The following is an 18699-nucleotide window of genomic DNA, read 5'->3' on the forward strand; positions in this document are numbered from 1 at the left end:
ATTATAACGTACACTCTGTCATTGGCGTACGTATGACGTGAGCTGGCGTGTGCGCCGCTCTAAACGTGTTATTAAAGTCACCTATTTACCGGCACATTCCGCCCGCGCCACTTCATGCAAAAGGGCAAGCCTGTTGTTTACTCTGCGGCGGAGATGTTGCACAGGGGTTTGATCTGGGGAGTTGATAGGAGCGGCAATTTAAAGAGAGGACACTGCAGCTCCCAACAAAAACAATTAAAGGAAAATGAAAGGCAGCCCCTACGGGTTAAAAATAGAAAATTAGCAACATGGATGCTGGAATGCACGGCTCCCCCTCATCCCAAACTTACGGGCCTGCATTGTTATGTACGATCAGATCTGCCAGTTCCTCCTCTAAGCTCCTTGTCACATTTTGACTTAATGAAGTGCAACTTAGAAGGGAATTGGGTTCATCATGCTAGTCGCACGATGCTCCCTTGTTGTAGCAAACAGGGGCGGCGTGGGACCAGAGCGCTACAGCGCGAGTCGTTATCATTCCGGTCAGTCTGTTTAACACAAAATTAAACAAAGAACTAATTAGTGCCTCATGAATTAATAACTGCACTGTTGCCGAGTAGAAGTTAGGTTGCTGAGGGGAGATATAAAATAAGTAGGAAGATCAGGTTAGAATTATTATTACTTTTTCGGTTGCTCATGCTCTCAAGGTTAGAAAACTTTACCAGTTGCCGCAGTCTCTAATTTGTTTGTTTGTTTTTCTATGTGTGTGTATATTAACTTTTTCATCCCATGATAGCTGAACTAGTGGCTGGGCTTAAAGACCCCATGACATTGCTTGATTGCACGTTAACATATCCATATTGAAACAGGAAGTTTGGGCGGGCCTTATCAATGTCATTCCAATAGGCTTTAGTTACGCCACTCAACAATAAACCACGATATGCTACTTGTTAGTTGGTAGCAGATGGTATTATTCGGGGGCGGAGTTTTCTTATTAAAAAGCATTTGATTGGACATAAATCTGTGTAGTGCAGGGTGAGTCCATTTGGGTTCTATTTTGGGACTGTTTTCCTGGAAGAGAAAGACTGTACATTTTTTATTTGGGAAAGGTTAATTTTGTCAATTTTTTGGAGTACACTAGCATACAGATGGACAAAAACACGTAGACTAAATGCCACAAAACTGTTTTATCTATGTGACGAAAAAGCTCAATATACTGTATTAAATCGATGTTACACATGAAACAATTAGCAGATTAGGCTTGTTAAAGGTCTTTTTTTTTCAGTATTAAAATACTTTATCGTACTCTTTTGTAATATGCAGAGTCAACTATAAATAGGTTGATTTCTGCAACAACACTATAAAAACATTGCTTTGTTTGTTTGAGCATACATGGCAACACTGGTTCAACCAATCACATGAGTTTGAGGCAGAGCTATCGGTATGTTTGACCAATGGCAGCCTGTTTGAAACAATAATTATTTGATTAAAGCTTATTTAACAGTTCCAATTGGTGTCGCTAGTGGCACAAAAATGACACATCACTTTTAAACAAACATTAAAGTGATACAGTTGTGTTGCACAGTTCAAATTCATTACACTTCAGTGTCTGAAGTTGGAATAACTAAGAATTACTCTGCTGTGTGCTCATCTCGTGGCGTTAAACAATACTTATCTCTTTCTCATCCATGCTCAGTTAGGCTCTGCTGTTCAAACCACATATATCACCAGACATCTCATCATGGATGTTTGCTTACAGAGGAATCAGAAGAAAGTGGTCACAGTTGGCTTGGCTTTACTGCCCACTGTAATATGAGTGTTGTGCTGGCCTTGGTTAATGCACGCCGGCCAAGGTCATAGTGGCTAATAAAATCCTCCCTCAATCAGATTTTAGGATTACTGATTCTAAGTAAATTATCATCGGCAAGCTGCGTTCGAATATTTGTGAAAAACTGGCTAACTGATGGCACACCTGCTCTCCTGGGCTGAGATGAGTAATGTAATGGGGGTTTCTGGTGGGTTTCTGTCACCTGTCAGTCCCCACCAACTGCGACACCATACAGTAGCATTCTGTGTGTACGCAATGGGTCACGGCGGGGGCCGTTTGAGAGCCTTTTGTTCAGCCAGCACTGAGTTTCTGCACCCAGAATGCTAAGGGGGACAACATATCTTCACATTTGTACAACTCCGCCAATATACACTCAGTGTGGATATGGGGGTATTAATGGAGTGTTTAATGTAAAGCCTAATAAATAGATGTTTGGATTCTATTTACACTAAAGTGTTTTTTCTCTCTGTCTTGCAGATGAAGTAAGCCCGTGAGGGGAGTGACTTTTTCCAGCAGAGAGAGAGAGGTAAGGGAAGCATGCATGAAGGTTCATGTTTAATCGTGTTAACAGCCCCCCCTCCTCCCTCAAAACATGCACAGATGATTGCCATGCTTTTATTTGTTCTAAGATTTATAGGAGCAGTTTTTTCCCCTACAGGTTAAAAGTGATATTTTACCCACAAATGTAAACATTTTGTGCATTCTGTCTCATAAACGTTTCTGCTGAAAAGGAATTTTGGAATCGTTTCAGATACTATTATAGTATCGATACATATTGAAATATCAATATTTTTGACAACACTGATATATATATACATTTTGGAATATAGTGTACAGAGTTCTATGGACCACTTTTATTATATTTTTTTCTGTCCTCAATTTTTTTAAAAATCTTTTTAAGTTTCAGTTTTCTGACTGATGTTTCAGTGATCCAGAGGTTATAAGATCACTGGAAAGAAAGATTATCACTAATAATAATAATAAATGTAGTGTATGAATAATATTGACTAATATGATATTCAACTATATTTATATTGTGCTTCCTTTAGAAACATGAAAGCTCCCCATTCACATCTACAGCCAGTGCATTCCTCTACACGGCTCCTTTTGTATTTCACAGAATAAAGAAAGTCATACAGCTAGTGATTAAATGATGGCAAAATGTTTATGTTTCTTCTTCGGGTTTCAAGGCGATGCTGTAATTTATCTAACTAACTTACTCCAAATTTGCAGTGTTTGTTAAATGTGAATGTAGCTTAGCATGCGGTTTTCCATTATCATCATATTTACTGCTTGACAGCTGCCATCTCAATAAGCATAAGATGCCACGCATGATTAATACAGCTCATGGAAGTTTACGGACAAAGTTAAGAGCATAAGAATTTGCTCCCCTGGATGAATGACAATGTTTTCCATGGCTTTGCCCGTGGCTCCTGAGTCAGCAGCAATCTCAGCGGAGAGGAGTGATGTTGTGCGTTGTCTTGTGTCAGTCTCGGGGTCATCGTCATGTCCAGGGGGTTCTGGCCTGACCATGATACGCGGCTCAGAGAAACCAACACCCCTTTGTCCTGCCAGTGTCTTTCAGTGCGGGGGGAAATACACACTTGCAGCATAAATCACAGGCAAACTATGTCTAAACAATGTCTCTGCAGCCACCGGCAGTCATGCATGGCTGGGCAGGGAATGGAGAGAGAACAACACAGATCATGCTCTTTGTGTCAGGCGATATGTGGATGAGATGTTCTCCGATTCAGACATCTTTGTTCTACAGAGCCTTTTTAAATCCCATTTTTCTCCTTAGATAACAATGTTTTGGCTTTGCTGCCAGGTAGGGGTGGGCAGTAAGAAACACAGTAAAAGTGCGTATCACAATTTTTATTATTTAACAATTTTTTTTATTTTTTTATTGAAATATTTTAGAAATGTTTAATAAATTAAAATAAATTTAAATTAAACCTCAAAGTGTTTTATGTATTACACAACCATGTTTTCATCTAATTTTTTAAGTTGTTGATGGACGCAAACCACGTTATACAATTATTTTTAGCTATATTAGTTATACATTTTTTTTTTTAAATCTTCAGTTAAAAAAGAGGTTCATATATGTAACACTTACAGTACAATGAAATACTTTAAACAGTAATACATTACAAAAATGACTGGAAGAGCCATGTTTGAAGCGATACACTAGTTATACTAATGAGTCAACATTAAATCACTCTCGTTATAATCAACATGTCTACACTGGAAACTCCTGCTGCATTTTGCGGCGTAGATTTAAACAGTCACTGAAAATCTCTATCGATTGACGTATTACTTCCTTTGCATGGTATATACTGTGACACCAAGGCCTGCTATCAAGTTAAAGCGCTGCTTTTCTGCGTCTCAGCCTAATAAGCCAGATGCTTTAGGAGTCCCTCTTCGCATTCAGACCTAGGACAGTGTGCCAAGCCAGGCAGCCCCAGCATCATGACCCAATTCTCTCCTCATTGCAAGCTGAATGGCTGGAGTATAGTTAGCTTAATTGGGTTTTGATATATTTAATTCGGCTAATCAGCCAAACTGGCTCCAACATGGGGCCTTGCATGCCTTTTCCCTTCCCGAAAAGCTCCCAGAGACCAGGCGGTTGCAGCGCAGAAGCCTCCCAGAATGGATTCCCTCTCAAACAGTGGGAAGAAAATTAAACTGCCAAATTTGTTTTTGTTGGTTCAGGCCTTCTGCAGGGAGTTGGAAAGGCTTTTAATTGCGCTTGCTGTGAAGAATTGGATGAGCTGTTTTTAAGACAACAAAAAGCAGGCTCCCTCTCGCTAGACGCCGAACTGGGCTGTTTTCAGAGATCACTTGGGTCAAATGTAGTGCATAGACAGATTGCGGAGGCCATTCTCTCTTATTTAAGTAATTACAGACATTGATATATTAAACCCTCTTTTAAATGTCTAAAAGAGAGCATGTATCTGCTGAGTTAGCAAGTTAAATTGTCACACTTACTTTTGTTCCTTTGGTATATCAGTCCAAACTGTGATAACAAAAAAGCCATCACCTCTTTTGTATGCCGTCCCCTATTTACTTTTTCTCATTTTCCTCTCAATTTTTTTTGGCCTTTGAATTTTTTTCCAGTGTGTCAAAACAAGAAGAGGCTACATGGAAACGGCAGCCCTGTGTAAATATTTATGATGTAACATCTCCATGTGAATAGACTTTCCCTCTAGCCCATCCATCAAACCCGCCACCTCCTCAAATCGCCCCCTCGACCCCCCCACCCCCCCAACACCCGGCCGCCACTTAGGCCGCAGGAAGCCAAGACAGGAGCATTGCGTTCCCCTCGCGCTCAAAGTAATTGTTTTTCTTTTAAACCGGGGCCTCCGGGCCGCCACATCTTTTGAGACTGTGGTCTCTTGCCTTTCATAAGTCCTGAAACTTCAAAGCCTATTGAGCTTTTTGTCTCATTGGAACGTCCACTGGCCCCCAAAATGGTGCGACAGGGAAATGTGATGTAGGTCAAATTACAGCAGTTGCGCTTATAAAAAGCGAAATTTCTTAGCATGTCGACGGAAGGCCTTGGTTACCTCTTATGCTACGTTGTTCAGTTCAAAGTTAACACACGCCAAATGCAAAATAGGATTTGGTGATTAAATATTAAAATAAATATATACTTATCATTAGTCTGGTAACTTGATTTAATTCATGGCTTGAATCGAAATAGAAGACTGAAACTTTTTTTAATGTTTTTTTTTTCTGTCCTGAATTGAGGAAAACATACTAGGATTAAATAAATCTAAATGTTGTACATAATTCTATAGATGCATTTATACATTTAATTAATTTATTAATTGTAATTAATTATTGAATAATTATCAAATAATTATACATTTTCTTGATTCACCTGCCATTGGCAGTTAAAGTTAACACAATTATTTATTAAAAAAATTAAATGATAAATAAAACATTTTTTGTCTTATTTTCTACTATTGTACATTTTTACATTTAAACATAAATTCTTTTTTTATTATATTGAATTCATAATATTATTCATCAGCATTTCTCTCACATTATCAGCCTTTTTTCCTTTTCTTTTTTACTTTTCACAGTGCATTCTGGGTCTCTTCAAAGGGTACATTCAGTGCTGCTTTAGATTTTGGTGAATTTGTATATTATGAGCTAACATAATTATTAAAGGAATACTCCACCCAAAAATGAAAATTCTGTAATCATTAACTCACCTTCATGTTCTTCCAAACCTATGACTTTCTATCTTCTATGAAACAAAGCAGAAGATATTTTGAAGTAGTAGATGAGACAGAATGACAGAATTAAAAATTTAGGGGTAAATATATCTTTTGAAACCGCCTTCATCCCGAGAGCACGCTTGCGATGTCGTATAATGTTGCTCTATGCCGCTTGCTAGATTTTGGAACAGACTCAGAGGGATCTCCTTGGGAAAAAATCCTGGAAATTTGCCTCTTCACAAATCCTTATGTCAATCAGGGCATTGCAGAAAAGCATAACGAATGCAAACAGATAGTGACAGGGAGCATCATTGTGCATAAAAATTCATCTGTTGCATTTGGGCCTGGCACAAACAGGTGTGGTTTAAGTTTGCTTCTTCCCGGATGTGGTGGATTACAGCCGTCTCCCTGTATGTCATTTCTCTGCTCTGGGTGGGAAATTAGGCAGTGCAGTGTCTCTCAATAGAGCGACGTTACAGTGCCACTGTGTGCCTTTTTTATCAGAACAGACGGTTGCTAAGATGTAATTATCACCGTCTCTCCCTGATAGACTGTGCTCAAGACTGAAAAGGTAATATGGATTATCACAATAGTTGTACAGCTCAATACTGCTATCTAACTTTATCCATTTATCTGCAATGATGGGAATCCTTTGTGTTGTGCAGCGGTGTAGCATCTATCTAAATAATAAAGGCCATTGTCTCCCTCTTGAAGAGAAGGGATTGTCTTTTTAATTTCAGCGCAGTTTTATTATTGTTAATATTCAAGCTGCGACTGCTCTGTGCAGATGAAATTGAAATATTAAACCCAAAACATGAAAGTTGAAAGCCAGAGAAAGCTTATGGAAGTGGAATATATAGCCATTTTTGTAATTACTTTTATCCAACAGGTCTCAAGGTGATTTCTAGTGGATCTGTGAAGCCGATCGCACACATGAAAATACTTCCGCCTATCATTTTTTAACAGTATATATCTATTGTTTTATCATGTATAACCTAACCCACTTCTATGTGTGATAGGCGTTGATTTAACCCTCTGGTGCTCTTCTGCCATTTTTTACCGAAAAATGTGTTGTTTTTCCCCAAAATGTTTTTCTTTATCGGAATGATACAAAACTTGGTTAAGGTTTTGGGACTTGCTATGTGAAAACAAAAATAGTCACACTTGCGCTCCTCGGGGTCAAAAATGACCACATTGGAAATTAATGGGAGACCAATTTCATCTAGTGGAAACTTTTGGTACTGCGGCCAAACCAAATCTTACTGAATTAGTAATCTTACAAAAGTTTTTAGATATAAGGCTCAAATTTTAACACAACTTTCTTAGATTTATGGCTTTAATTTTTCATAACCATAAACGTAAAATTCAGTTACTTTTTTAAAGTTCATTCTTTAAAACTTTTTTCACTTCACAGCAATAATCTTCCAAGTGTCGTCTTTGAAAAGAGATCAAATTTAAGTAAAGCATTTAAGATTTAAAACTGTTTAAGTTGGAAATGTAATTTCAGGTCTACGCTATACCGCGTAAATATAATTTAGCGCCATAAAATCCCCTAAAAATACTAAATATGAACTAAAATATAGTAAATTAATTTCAGTGAAATAAAAAAATACATTTAGGTCATTTTTGACCGACATGCGAAGAGCACCAGAGGGTTGTGTTCTTGTTCCGTGAATATATGTGTTAGGAAAAGGATGTAGCTATTGAGTATTTGCGAGAGCTCCTCTTTAATCTTTATCTGTCTTGTGTGTGTCTGCATTTGTGTGACACAAGGACAGCGGGCGCTTTGAAGAACTCGTATAGAATAGACAACACTCGTTTTCACCTCTTTCTCACATATTTGGAGTGCCTCTTCTCTCCTGGCAGATCTATTCAAGCTTTCAATACCTTTTTCTCCTTCTCCGTCCCTGCTCCTTTCTCAGCGAGCAGGAGGGTTTTACTTTACCCCTTTGTCATCCTAATTGATTGCATTAACCTTTTGAGTATTGAATTTCCCCTGCATCACACAGAGCACAATGTGGAATATTATCATAATCTCTCCTAGTAATGGACACAGGGCAATCAACGATGCTTTAGGAAAAGTACATCTTTGAAAGATGGAATGGCATATTATTTTCAATCAAACGGATACCCTGGCTTTGAGAAACTTTGACGCTCTTCTGAAGGGTTATGTCTTTTTACATGCCCGACAGTTGACACTTTGAACCGTGCAGTCTTTAAAACTCGAGCCTGCTCGGCTTAACAAATCCATTTTTCCTTAAGATCCCTCTTATCTTGATGATAATGATATATGTCAGCACATATCAGGAGGAAATTTTATTTAACATTATAGTAGAGCATAGTTGGGCATTATATTGCAATTACATCATGTAGATGGCTTTTTATTAATAAAGGGTTTTATATAAATGCATATACACATAGCCTTTTGGCTAACTCATTTGAATGTTATACAATGTGTATTGTCTCTTCGAAAAATAATTATATATATGTGTGTGTGTGTGTGTGTGTGTGTGTGTGTGTGTGTATATATATATATATTTTTTTTTTTTTTTTGGTGAGTATGTCAATCATTGGTGCGTTATTATAATGAGGAGCTTCCTGTGTTGAAAAAGAGACAGTGGATGTCTATTGATATGATAATTTGTGTTTGTGTTGGTGTGGGTGTACGGCCCGGCCACCCGCTTACCTGAAAAGACCCCTGTAGTGTTTTTCTCTTAGTGCTAGTTTGAAGTCTTAGGGGTCAGGAGATACTGGCTTTAAAGGCAAGATTAGCCCTCTGTTTACTTAGCAATTGCTGGGCCACATCGTTTAATCCCTTTACCGTCTTTACATTTGCCTGTCAGCATTTAGAGGGATGTTTAAGTTCATTTTCTTGTAGATTGTCTCAACAAGGCAATCAAACACGTACATCTTCATGTTAGCGCCACACCCCAAGAGATATTTGAAAGATTTTGTCATCACTTACTCATCTTTGGGGTTTTTTTCTGTACTTTTTTCTTTTTTCCCGTTCACACTGTTTACAATGCTGCTTTCCATACAATGAAAGAGGTTGGTGTCCAAGTCCTGTCAAGCTCCAAAAATGACAATAAAGTCCAAATGACTCATTTGTTATTTTTAAAGTCCTCTGATGCCATACTTATACATACAAGCCATATCATATGCACGTTTATATACAAGTCATACATATCTGCACGTCGTGATTTTGCAGAGTTAGACGTGTTCCTAGGTCAACATGTTTTTTTGATCCAGGAAAAACATTCCTGTCCAAAAATCTAGTCCTAACCATATCCCTACCCCTAAGTTACCCCTAAACTCAGAGGGAAATAATAAGTGAATAACACTGATGTAGAAGTACCTAAACCTGATTGTAATCCTAAAATAGACATAAACTGTAAATGTGTCCCTCAAATCTGATTGGTTGATCCAGGAACATGTTGTGCTTGGTAAAATCAGGTTCTGCTTATACTTTATGTGGAATGTCATTTTATGTAATGTCATGCTGATGGAATATAGCTAATTCTCATTTGTGCATTTTGGATATACTGTACACAAATTCAGTTTTGAAACATTGTGATCAGTTGTGAAATATTTACATAAGAACCGATTATGTTTAGCATCATTGACTTTAAACCTAATGTTCCATAACATGATATACTTGGATATATAAGCAAAATATTGGAGGATTATAATCAAGAGATGACTGAAGTGTTTGTATTTTCCTTATACTATGGTGCTTTTTTTCACCTTGACAACCCCTGGCAACCAATGACTTTCAATACATATGAAATCAATCATAGTATAAAATATATTATATTTGTAAAAACAGCATACATGTTTTGAATGACATGAGGGTGAGTAAATGATAACAGATTTTCTTTAATCAGATCTCTTTAATCAAACCACTTATATATATTTTTTGATATTTGATCCCAGAAAAGTTTTAAAGCTGTAAAGACTCTCTGAGCAAAGCATGTAACGCTATCTGTTCACTATAATGCCAGGCTAATGCTTTTGATTAAAATGGATAAAAGTCAATGCTTTGTCATGCCCCCTCATTAGAAAAATAGTGACATAAAAACATCCTTTCAACAAAAACACAGCTTCTGTTTGTGATGGGGCATGGTTTGTTGAATTTCAGCATCCCAACAAAAGGCCACGTCTGTGTGTGGAGCAGCTCTACTCACAGCCACCTGGCTTCTCTCTCACTCTCTTTTGTATTTCAGGATTTATTCAACAAAACCCTGAAAACTGGAGCGCTGCAAAAAGCTAAACTGACTTTTCAGGTTTTAATGGGAGAGTAAACAGTGGTACAAAGCATAAAACTAATTGATTGTTTAGCAACAAGGAGTCTGTGTTATCGCGTTTCCCTGGTAACATGAAATTATTGTCTGGTTGCTTAGATGAATTGAAGCAAAACAGCCTTTAATTCATACCAACTCTATTATATATATTTTTTCAGGCAGGAGAGAAAAAAATCAATTGAAAGGGACCCTTATGAGCAGCTAGAGCAGACTTTTGATCAATAATTATTGCAAACAGGGATACAGTGTCTTGATTTGATTGCTTTGGGTTTGACGTTCAAACACACAGAATGCTCATATTTATAGAAAAAATGCTCAGATGATGAACAGCGTTGCCGATATCTCAATTTTAGGTTGCGGGGGCCATTTCACGTTAGTTACATGCAACATAAACTCCAAAACAAAATGGAGGTTTTGGGTGAATGATTGGTCAAGGTCAATTAATAAGACAAAAACATCCCGCTGTGTCTCATCTCTCTCCTGGGTCCACCGTCGTTGATGTCCGTTTAATGAACGTCATACAGTAGTTTCACACAAATGTTCAATATATTGCCATTTCACCAAGCAAGGTCAACCAGTCGATGAGTGTTATTTTTATACTCTGACAGTGAAAAATCCAGTCTGTGTGTCAATCGTTCATTCAATAGATCTGCTTCCTTTTCTGTAAGCAAGCAAACCAAAACATACCACTCATTCTATTCATTGTGTTCCCTGTGGGTTGGTCTGTCAAATTGCACACAAAACCTCACTTTTGTGCTGGTTTTTAAAGAAGAACAAGCTGCGGGACAAAATAAATGAAACATTGAGAAGTTTTGAAGGGTCTGGGAAGTGAGTACATTAGAGGAACCTATTCATTACTCCAGCCTGTGCTGGCTGACAGGCCCCTTCTACATTAATATCAATTATCGTCTGATAAATTGCGCAAAGCGGTCGGCACCGCTCCGGTTTTCGTATATTTTAACCGCGTTGTCAAACGTACTAGTGTTGTATATTCCTAACCCGTCCTCAGATTTGCAGTTTGAGCCTAGAGCTGCCATTTTCAACATTTTTTTCAGCAACTGACACACAGTGTCATATTTCCTGGCTTTGCCCAAACCAGCTGTCAGCTATTGCGGGCTTAAACTCTTCACTTGTGTCTCAGGTTCTCTCGGGTCAAGACTAACAGCATAGTAGGCGAGTATACGAATACACACATTTCTCACACTTGGTAAATTCAGGCGTATTCCACACGCAGACGGTTGTTTGATTAGCTCCACCCAAACATTTTATGACCTTATAACTTTGTTTAAACAAAACGGTCAGTTCATCTCTCTTCCTGTCTTTTTTTTTTTCTCCTCTCCCCCCATCTCTCTTTTTCTCTGTTATCCTCTCTGGGTAGTATTCAAAGACCGATATAGCAACAATCCTTATTGATCTAATCTGTTTACTGCATGCTATTTTCAACAGTTCCATCGAAAACTCCCTCCCTCTGCAAGCCCCACCGCCACCCACCGCTCTACCCCCGTTTGCCTGACCTACATGGCGGTCACATGGCCTGGTTCCCTGGCCTGGCATTTTATGGAAAATCAGCGGGTGAGATAAAGCCGCAAGGTTTTAAGTGTTATCCTCTCTATCCTCTCAAGAAGGCTGGTGTTGAAAGAGGCACCACTGTCACAAGTCAGGCCAATTTTGGGCCGCCCATGACAGCTTTACTTCCACCTTTGACCTCCAGTACAGTTTGACTGGATTTTCTTGGTTTCTGTTAAGGATTTTTGCCTTCACATTACTGTTTGTCGTGTTAGGGATAGTTCACACCAAAATTAAAAAAAAATTCATTGTTTACCCATGCACCCTCATGTTGTTCCAAACCAGTTTGAGTGCTGATCGCTTTTTTTTTCTATGCAATGTAATATATATAGGGATACTTTGATGAATAAGTGGTGACTAACAGCATGCTAGACGAGTGTACTTATATGTGGCCCCAAAATTTGAATGGTAGTGTATATTGTAGGGTTTCTGAAGACTTATATAATATATTTATACACTTTAATAGTGCTTTTTGTTTTGCTATGTATGCATTCACTTTAATTTTACCGAAAGAGTGGCCAGAATTTCCTTCAAAATTTTGCTTTTTGTCTCATCCATGGAGAAGGAAGTATTGTAGGTTTAGAATGATGGTAACTTTTTTACTTTTAGGGGGTGAACTGTACCAAACTAGTGGTCTTCCGATATATCGGCGGATATTCCGTATTCTTTTAAGTATCGCCATCAGCCAATACGTTTTTCTGATGTGTTAGAAGCAGGACTTTTATTTTGACGGGCGGCACTGAGAACGCTTGAGATCGGCACTGCCCGATCACACAGCGCTCACATTATCCATCTTTATTAGTTTAACATTTATGGTTTCTGTTTAGCAGTTATATCTAATATGTTATTTGATATGTAACTGTTAAACAAAGAAAGTAAACGGTATGCAAAAAAATATAGCGTTTTCTTTTACATTATTAGTAACAGGCAAACAATAGGGTATTATACTTTCTCATTTACCTTCAATATGGAAATGTGCACCTATATAATTTAAACAAATCTCTGTATATCTAATAAACATTTAATTTCACAAACCTTGCAGATTTAATCGAATCCAGCTCAGCTGTGAGATCTTCTGAAGTGTGCATTTGTAGCCCGTGTTAATGTTCGGTCCGTGCGAAGTGAACAGGAGAAGCTTCACTGGATACGCGATCGACAAACTTAAAACCCTTGATTTTAAAATATGCTGCGCTATATCCAGTGTCCCACTATGTCACATGTATGCCATTTTCACTGTGTTCTGTATGCAAAATTAGTGTTACCTTATCTTTACTTAATATTTATGATTAAATATATAATATATATATATGAAAAAATATGATTACCAGTGCACACAAACTTACCAGATTACTTAGTGCCAGTGTTTACTTCCTTTTTATTCATATATTCATATATTTTTAAACAATTACTTTATTTATGAAAAATACTGTAATTGGATTGCAGAATCAATTGGCATTTAAAGCATAACCATTTTTATTTTAAAGATGTATTTATTTTATTTTTTAAATAATTATCTATATTTTAATAAATATTATATTATATATAGGCTTTATATCTGCCATTGGCCACCCTGCTCTCTGAGATATCGGCATAGGCCATCAAAAAAGCAATATCGGTCGACCACTATTCGAAACCCATTCAGCACTTGATGTGTCTGTAGTGATTTCCGTGTTGTGTAGGTGGGCCACCATTGGATGATGTCAGTGCCGAGCCAGTGGCTAAAGTCCAGGCTAGAGTAAAGCAGCCAGTGCCGAGGGCTTGCTTTCATGCAGTGACCGAGTCCCCTTCACACTGTCGTCTGCCTGTAAATTTTCTGCTGCCCTTGCTGTTCAGCCAATTACACCAAAAGTGCTTTAGTGATTTTCCCCCCCTCTTGTCGGCATTTATATATTTATTTATTTTACTGATAAATGCAAAGCATCGCTGAAGGTTAAAAAAATGCTGAATTTCACTGTGTCTATAATATAAACTTTTTTCAGCTCCTTAGCTCACAGTAGGACTGATCAATAGATGTCAGCTGTGCTTGCTACTTTCAACAAGCATTTGTGTTACATAAATCAACTCTACCACGCTTTTATTTTCAAATTTTGATTTATCCAACTTGTTGGGTTTCTTTTAAGCAGCAAATAAGTAATTCGATTACAAGCTAACCTCTGCCGTACAATGAAATAAAACTGTTGAATAAAACACTAACATGCTGACAAAGTATACGAAAGAAGATGAATAAGTTTAGCAGAACATTTGTGCCTGTCCGTACAGCTTCTTTCCAATATTGGAGGTTAGAGATTGTTAATGCATGTTTGTGGTCAAAGTGAAAGGCTTGGATTGGTTGTTTTTGTTTGACTTAAAAGACGTTAACATTGTATAAAGTGATAGTCCGCCTGGAGGAGTGACAGGCTTCCTTATACCTGTGCTGAGCTCAGATCTGTCTGTCCGGCTGATGATGACCAGTTTTGTTCTTCTTTTTCTTTCTCAGTCACACATTTGCTCATAAGGTGCCTGTCGTCTGAGGGAGGGTAGTGTTGAACTTCTTAAAAAGCCTGTTCTTCATGTGATCTGCCATGTTGGCACTGTTCCTTAAATAAAGTTTTAAAGGCTAATTTCCTCCTGAACACTTCTATTTGTAGATTGTTCTTTCTAGTGCTTCAATGCAGTCGATACTGCCTTTTTAGTGGACTGCACTTTAACCTCTTCTGTTTGGAGCACAAATACATAGCCACATTGTATACCATTATAGCAAAACATACCATTGACTAAGTTAATTTCCCATACAGCATTTGCATCTATCTATCTATCTATCTATCTATCTATCCTATCTATCTATCCTATCTATCTGTCTGTCTGTCTGTCTGTCTGTCTGTCCGTCCGTCCGTCCGTCCGTCCGTCCGTCCGTCCGTCCGTGCTTTAATGTAAATGTTATTTTTCTGCCTCTTTTACATTTTGTAATATGTTTTGAAGGATCCATTTGAAAAAAATTCATCTGTGCTCTTTGCATACATCATATTTGAAATATATATATATATATATATATACATATATTTCTACAAACAGTAGAGCATTGGTGCTTGCAACGCAAGATCATGGGTTCAATTCCCAGGGAAAGCAAGAACTGATAGGAATGTAAATGTGTAATGCAATGCAAAGTCACTTTGGATTAAAGCATCTGCCAAATGCATAAATGTAAATACATGGTGCAGAAATATTATATTGAAATATTATTATATTATTATTGAAAAAAATTCCCGTATAGGTTCTTAAAATCTTCCTCTTCTTCTTGACAACAATTTTTTTTTTTTGTGTGTCTTTAATCAAAATTTTGGTCTGGCTCTGAAACAACTTTCTTTTTTCTCACTAAAGTATGTGGAGGAGAGGAAAGAGCTTCATTTGGAAAGGTAAACAAGAAAATTACCCAGTGGGTTTGTAGTCGGTGTCCTTAAAGATTTATGCTACATTTTAAATTAAAAATTGTCCTTGTCTCCATATTAGAAAAAGAAAGAGTTATAAAGTTAGGTCAGTGTTGAATTTTTAATAATACAGAGGAAGTAGCCAGGCAAACAACGGGGGAAGAATAGAGAATAAACAGCAAGAAAAGTGCAGCGTAGAAAAACACTAGCTGCTTTGCTAACCAGCTGAGGGCGGCGCTCAGGGTATTAGCACAGGTTGCAGTTAGTCGTTCCGGGACTAACTCAGGTTTGGACTGGGTGCTGAGAGCTCCACACCATCTGCATTTCGCTGTTAACGCGCCTTCACATCCGTGGGAGGATTAGTGGAAAATCCCCAGGTTTTTTCAACCAGTTGACAAATATCAGATTTGTCTCTAAAAATTAGCTCCATCCATATCTCCCACCATATGACACACAAAAAAGATTAGCTTTAATACCCAGCCAGCTTGAGTGTGGAAAAAAAGCAGATTAAAGTTTCAGTTTAGTAATATTTACCGAGCCTCTTCTATATCGCATCCCAGTCCGAGTCTTCCAGAAGCCGCACCCCCCCCCCCCCCCCCTCTCTCTCTCTCTCTCTCTCTCTCTCTCTCTCTCTCTCTCTCTCTCTCTCTCTCTCTCTCTCTCTCTCTCTCTCTCTCTCTCTCTCTCTCTCTCTCTCTCTCTCTCTCTCTCTCTCTATCTCTCTCTCTCTCTCTCTCTCAGACGGCAAGATGTTTGTCTAGCAACAATTAATGCCAATATTTATCTAATTCATCATCGCCCAATCCAGTGCCTGAAGGTTGTCTTTTTAGGATATGGCTTTTAAACAAACACAGGGAGCAGTTAAAGAGCGTTAAGTGAATAAAGGCAGCAGGTGTCCTTTCAGACAGAGCTTTGTAGTCTTCCCAGGCTGCTGTGCTGTTGTTTTAGCCGCCCATTGGTCTGGAGTAGGGGGTGGCTGGGAAACGGGCCTAGTAGGCGACCCGAGACCCCTCTACTGTCCCATTGTGAGCACTTTTGTGGAAAGGTAGCAGCAGCATTTGATGTCTCTTTAAAAGAGTAAGCCCTTCGCATTACGGCACGGCGTGCTGAAACCCATTCATCCGTAAGTTCAACACAAATTTACTGTTTATAAATTTGTGTTATGATATACCGAGCTTTCGGTGGGTAAACATAATTTAAACGGCGCATTTCACATCACCTAGAAAAACAGCCTTTATCAAGTATTCCAGCAAAAAGAATTATCGCAAGGAAACAAATTGATGCCCAATGAGGCAAGTTGCAAGGATATTGGTTGCGCACGCACGACTGAACCGCCACAGCTGTCATCGTTAGCAGGTACGGAGGATTTGAGCGTATTCCGCAAGCATTTGCTCAGTCAATATGTTTCTCTTTGCCATTTAATTATCATACTCGTGATCATGGCGTCTAGGGGGGGGAGAACAGGGCTCGGATCCACCTGCACACAGGATACTGGCTCGCTGCTCTCTTCCTGGACCACCTCCATACCCAGAGGTTGACTCCTCAATACAGGAGCCCATAAATGAAATTAAGGTGTCAATTAGTCAATTATGGCGTAATAACTCGGAGGGCAGACGTTTAGAAGCAGAGCGTACCTCAGCTAAGTTCATTTCCTCTGGTCCAGGAGTCCTTCGTCCTGGCCACACGTCACTCTTCCACCCAGAGCCGCTGAATAAGGCCTCTGCTCGGTTAATTCTATTTTCTGTCCGGGTATCTTTTTTGGATCGACAATTTCCTCTGATTGGTTTTTATTTTGAGTCGCATTTATTTATTTATATTTACGTTCCTGTCCCCCCCCCCCCCCCCCCACCCCCCTCCAATGCAGGGATGTACTTTTTTCTTCCCCAATTTGGCTTTAGAGACTTTTATAATTTAGTAATTAAAATCTTTGATAGGCTTTTGAAATTGCATCTAATTGAATTTAATGGGGAGATGAATTTCAATTTTATTTGATTACCGGGACCCCTGGCATAGGTATTTATGGAAAAAAACTCTTCAAAAATATGCTGTGTGGGCTAAGATGGCATAATAAAATTAGAGGTAATCAGATTTCTCTGTCGTGAATTTCGCTCTAATTTCACTATAATTTTCCATTAGATAGCTAGTTTACAAATATTTGCTCATCTGCGATGGGAGAAGCTATCTGTCTAAAATGATTATGGTCAGGGCCTTCAGAAATGTGGCCCTTTCTCTCATTCCCTTTTAAAACCAGATTGCGAGAGACCGAAATTAGGAAGATTACATTATGACTGTCTGCATCCGGGAGAGATACTGAAATGTAATGATGGCAGGCAGGGGATGAAAGCTGCGTCAAGACAAATGTTTGTACTTTTAAGTAATGTATTTTAAGTGAACTGGACATTTCAGCCTACCAGCAGATAGATGTGCACCTTTTTTCACTCCTTAGATCACAGGGACATGTTTAATCTTTTTTTTTTTTTTTTTTTTTTTTTTTTTTTAGGCACATTTTCATTTGTTTGCAAAACGACGATGGGCTAATTTAATAAAGATATTTTCATTATAAAGATCACCGCCACAAGTCGGCCAATTAGTTTATGATAAGTAACTTCTGACCGCTCCTTTTGGAGATACGCTCGCATTTTGGTATGCAATACATTCACCCCCAGAAAAATAAATATATAATGCTATCTAATAGACGTGAGGGGGAATAATATCCAACATCACAGGCTTCGCTAGAACAATACAAGGGCAAATGCTTTCTCAGGCCTTCTTTTCAAGCCACTGCACTAGACTCCAGATTTGTCATATTCAATTTCCTGTCAATTTCACAAGTGAGATTTAAGGAACGAAAAAAAAAAAAGAAGCTCTATTTTAAAACCTCTGCGAGAAAGCTTCTTTTTCAGGCCAGAGAGATGATGGGGATGATGGCAGTGGGGATGATGCTCCCTTTTTGTATTTTGTTTTCTTTTTTGTGACGCCCTCCACCTCACAGTCGTCCACTCGGTCTGCGCCGTCCCACTGGCTGAGACAGCGAGAGGGTTCAAACACAATCTAACTCCCAGCAAAGGTCAGTTTTCTCACTCCGCATGCCCCCGAGCCCTAGGCACAAAAGCCCCTCAATTCACATCTTTCAACTGGGCGCTGGCTTTTGTCCCGGCAGAGCGAGGTGCTTGGAACGGGCGGCCATCAGACCAGCCCCTCCTGGAGTGCGCGGTCAGGGGCAGCTAAACGTCTGGCCCCTGCATCCCTTTGACGGATGCAGCCCTGCCATGTCACAGTCCCCCCTCCCCGCTCACCCCCATGCCCTGAGCATACCATCATAATGGGCCACATCAAACGCCATTCAGCTCCTCTCCGAGAAACAGAAATAGCAGCGAAAAGAAAAATGATCTGCGACC

General features: G+C 38.8%; 1 protein-coding gene across 3 annotated transcripts in view; it reads left to right on the forward strand.

Moving 5' to 3' along the window:
* Positions 1-18699, forward strand: part of casz1 (castor zinc finger 1) — a 202258-nt gene that overhangs the window by 103307 nt on the left and 80252 nt on the right. For 2 of the 3 annotated variants that reach the window (XM_079587716.1, XM_079587715.1), the window contains 2 exons: positions 2282-2330; positions 11778-11903. In XM_079587716.1, coding sequence (XP_079443842.1) covers positions 11861-11903 — 43 coding nt within the window. In that variant the 5' untranslated portion in view covers positions 2282-2330; positions 11778-11860. The remainder of the gene's footprint in view (positions 1-2281; positions 2331-11777; positions 11904-18699) is intronic. The other variant, XM_079587717.1, reaches the window with a different exon arrangement.

The sequence above is a fragment of the Phoxinus phoxinus genome, assembly GCF_949152265.1.
Source record: "Phoxinus phoxinus genome assembly, chromosome: 18".
Taxonomy (NCBI): domain Eukaryota; kingdom Metazoa; phylum Chordata; class Actinopteri; order Cypriniformes; family Leuciscidae; genus Phoxinus; species Phoxinus phoxinus.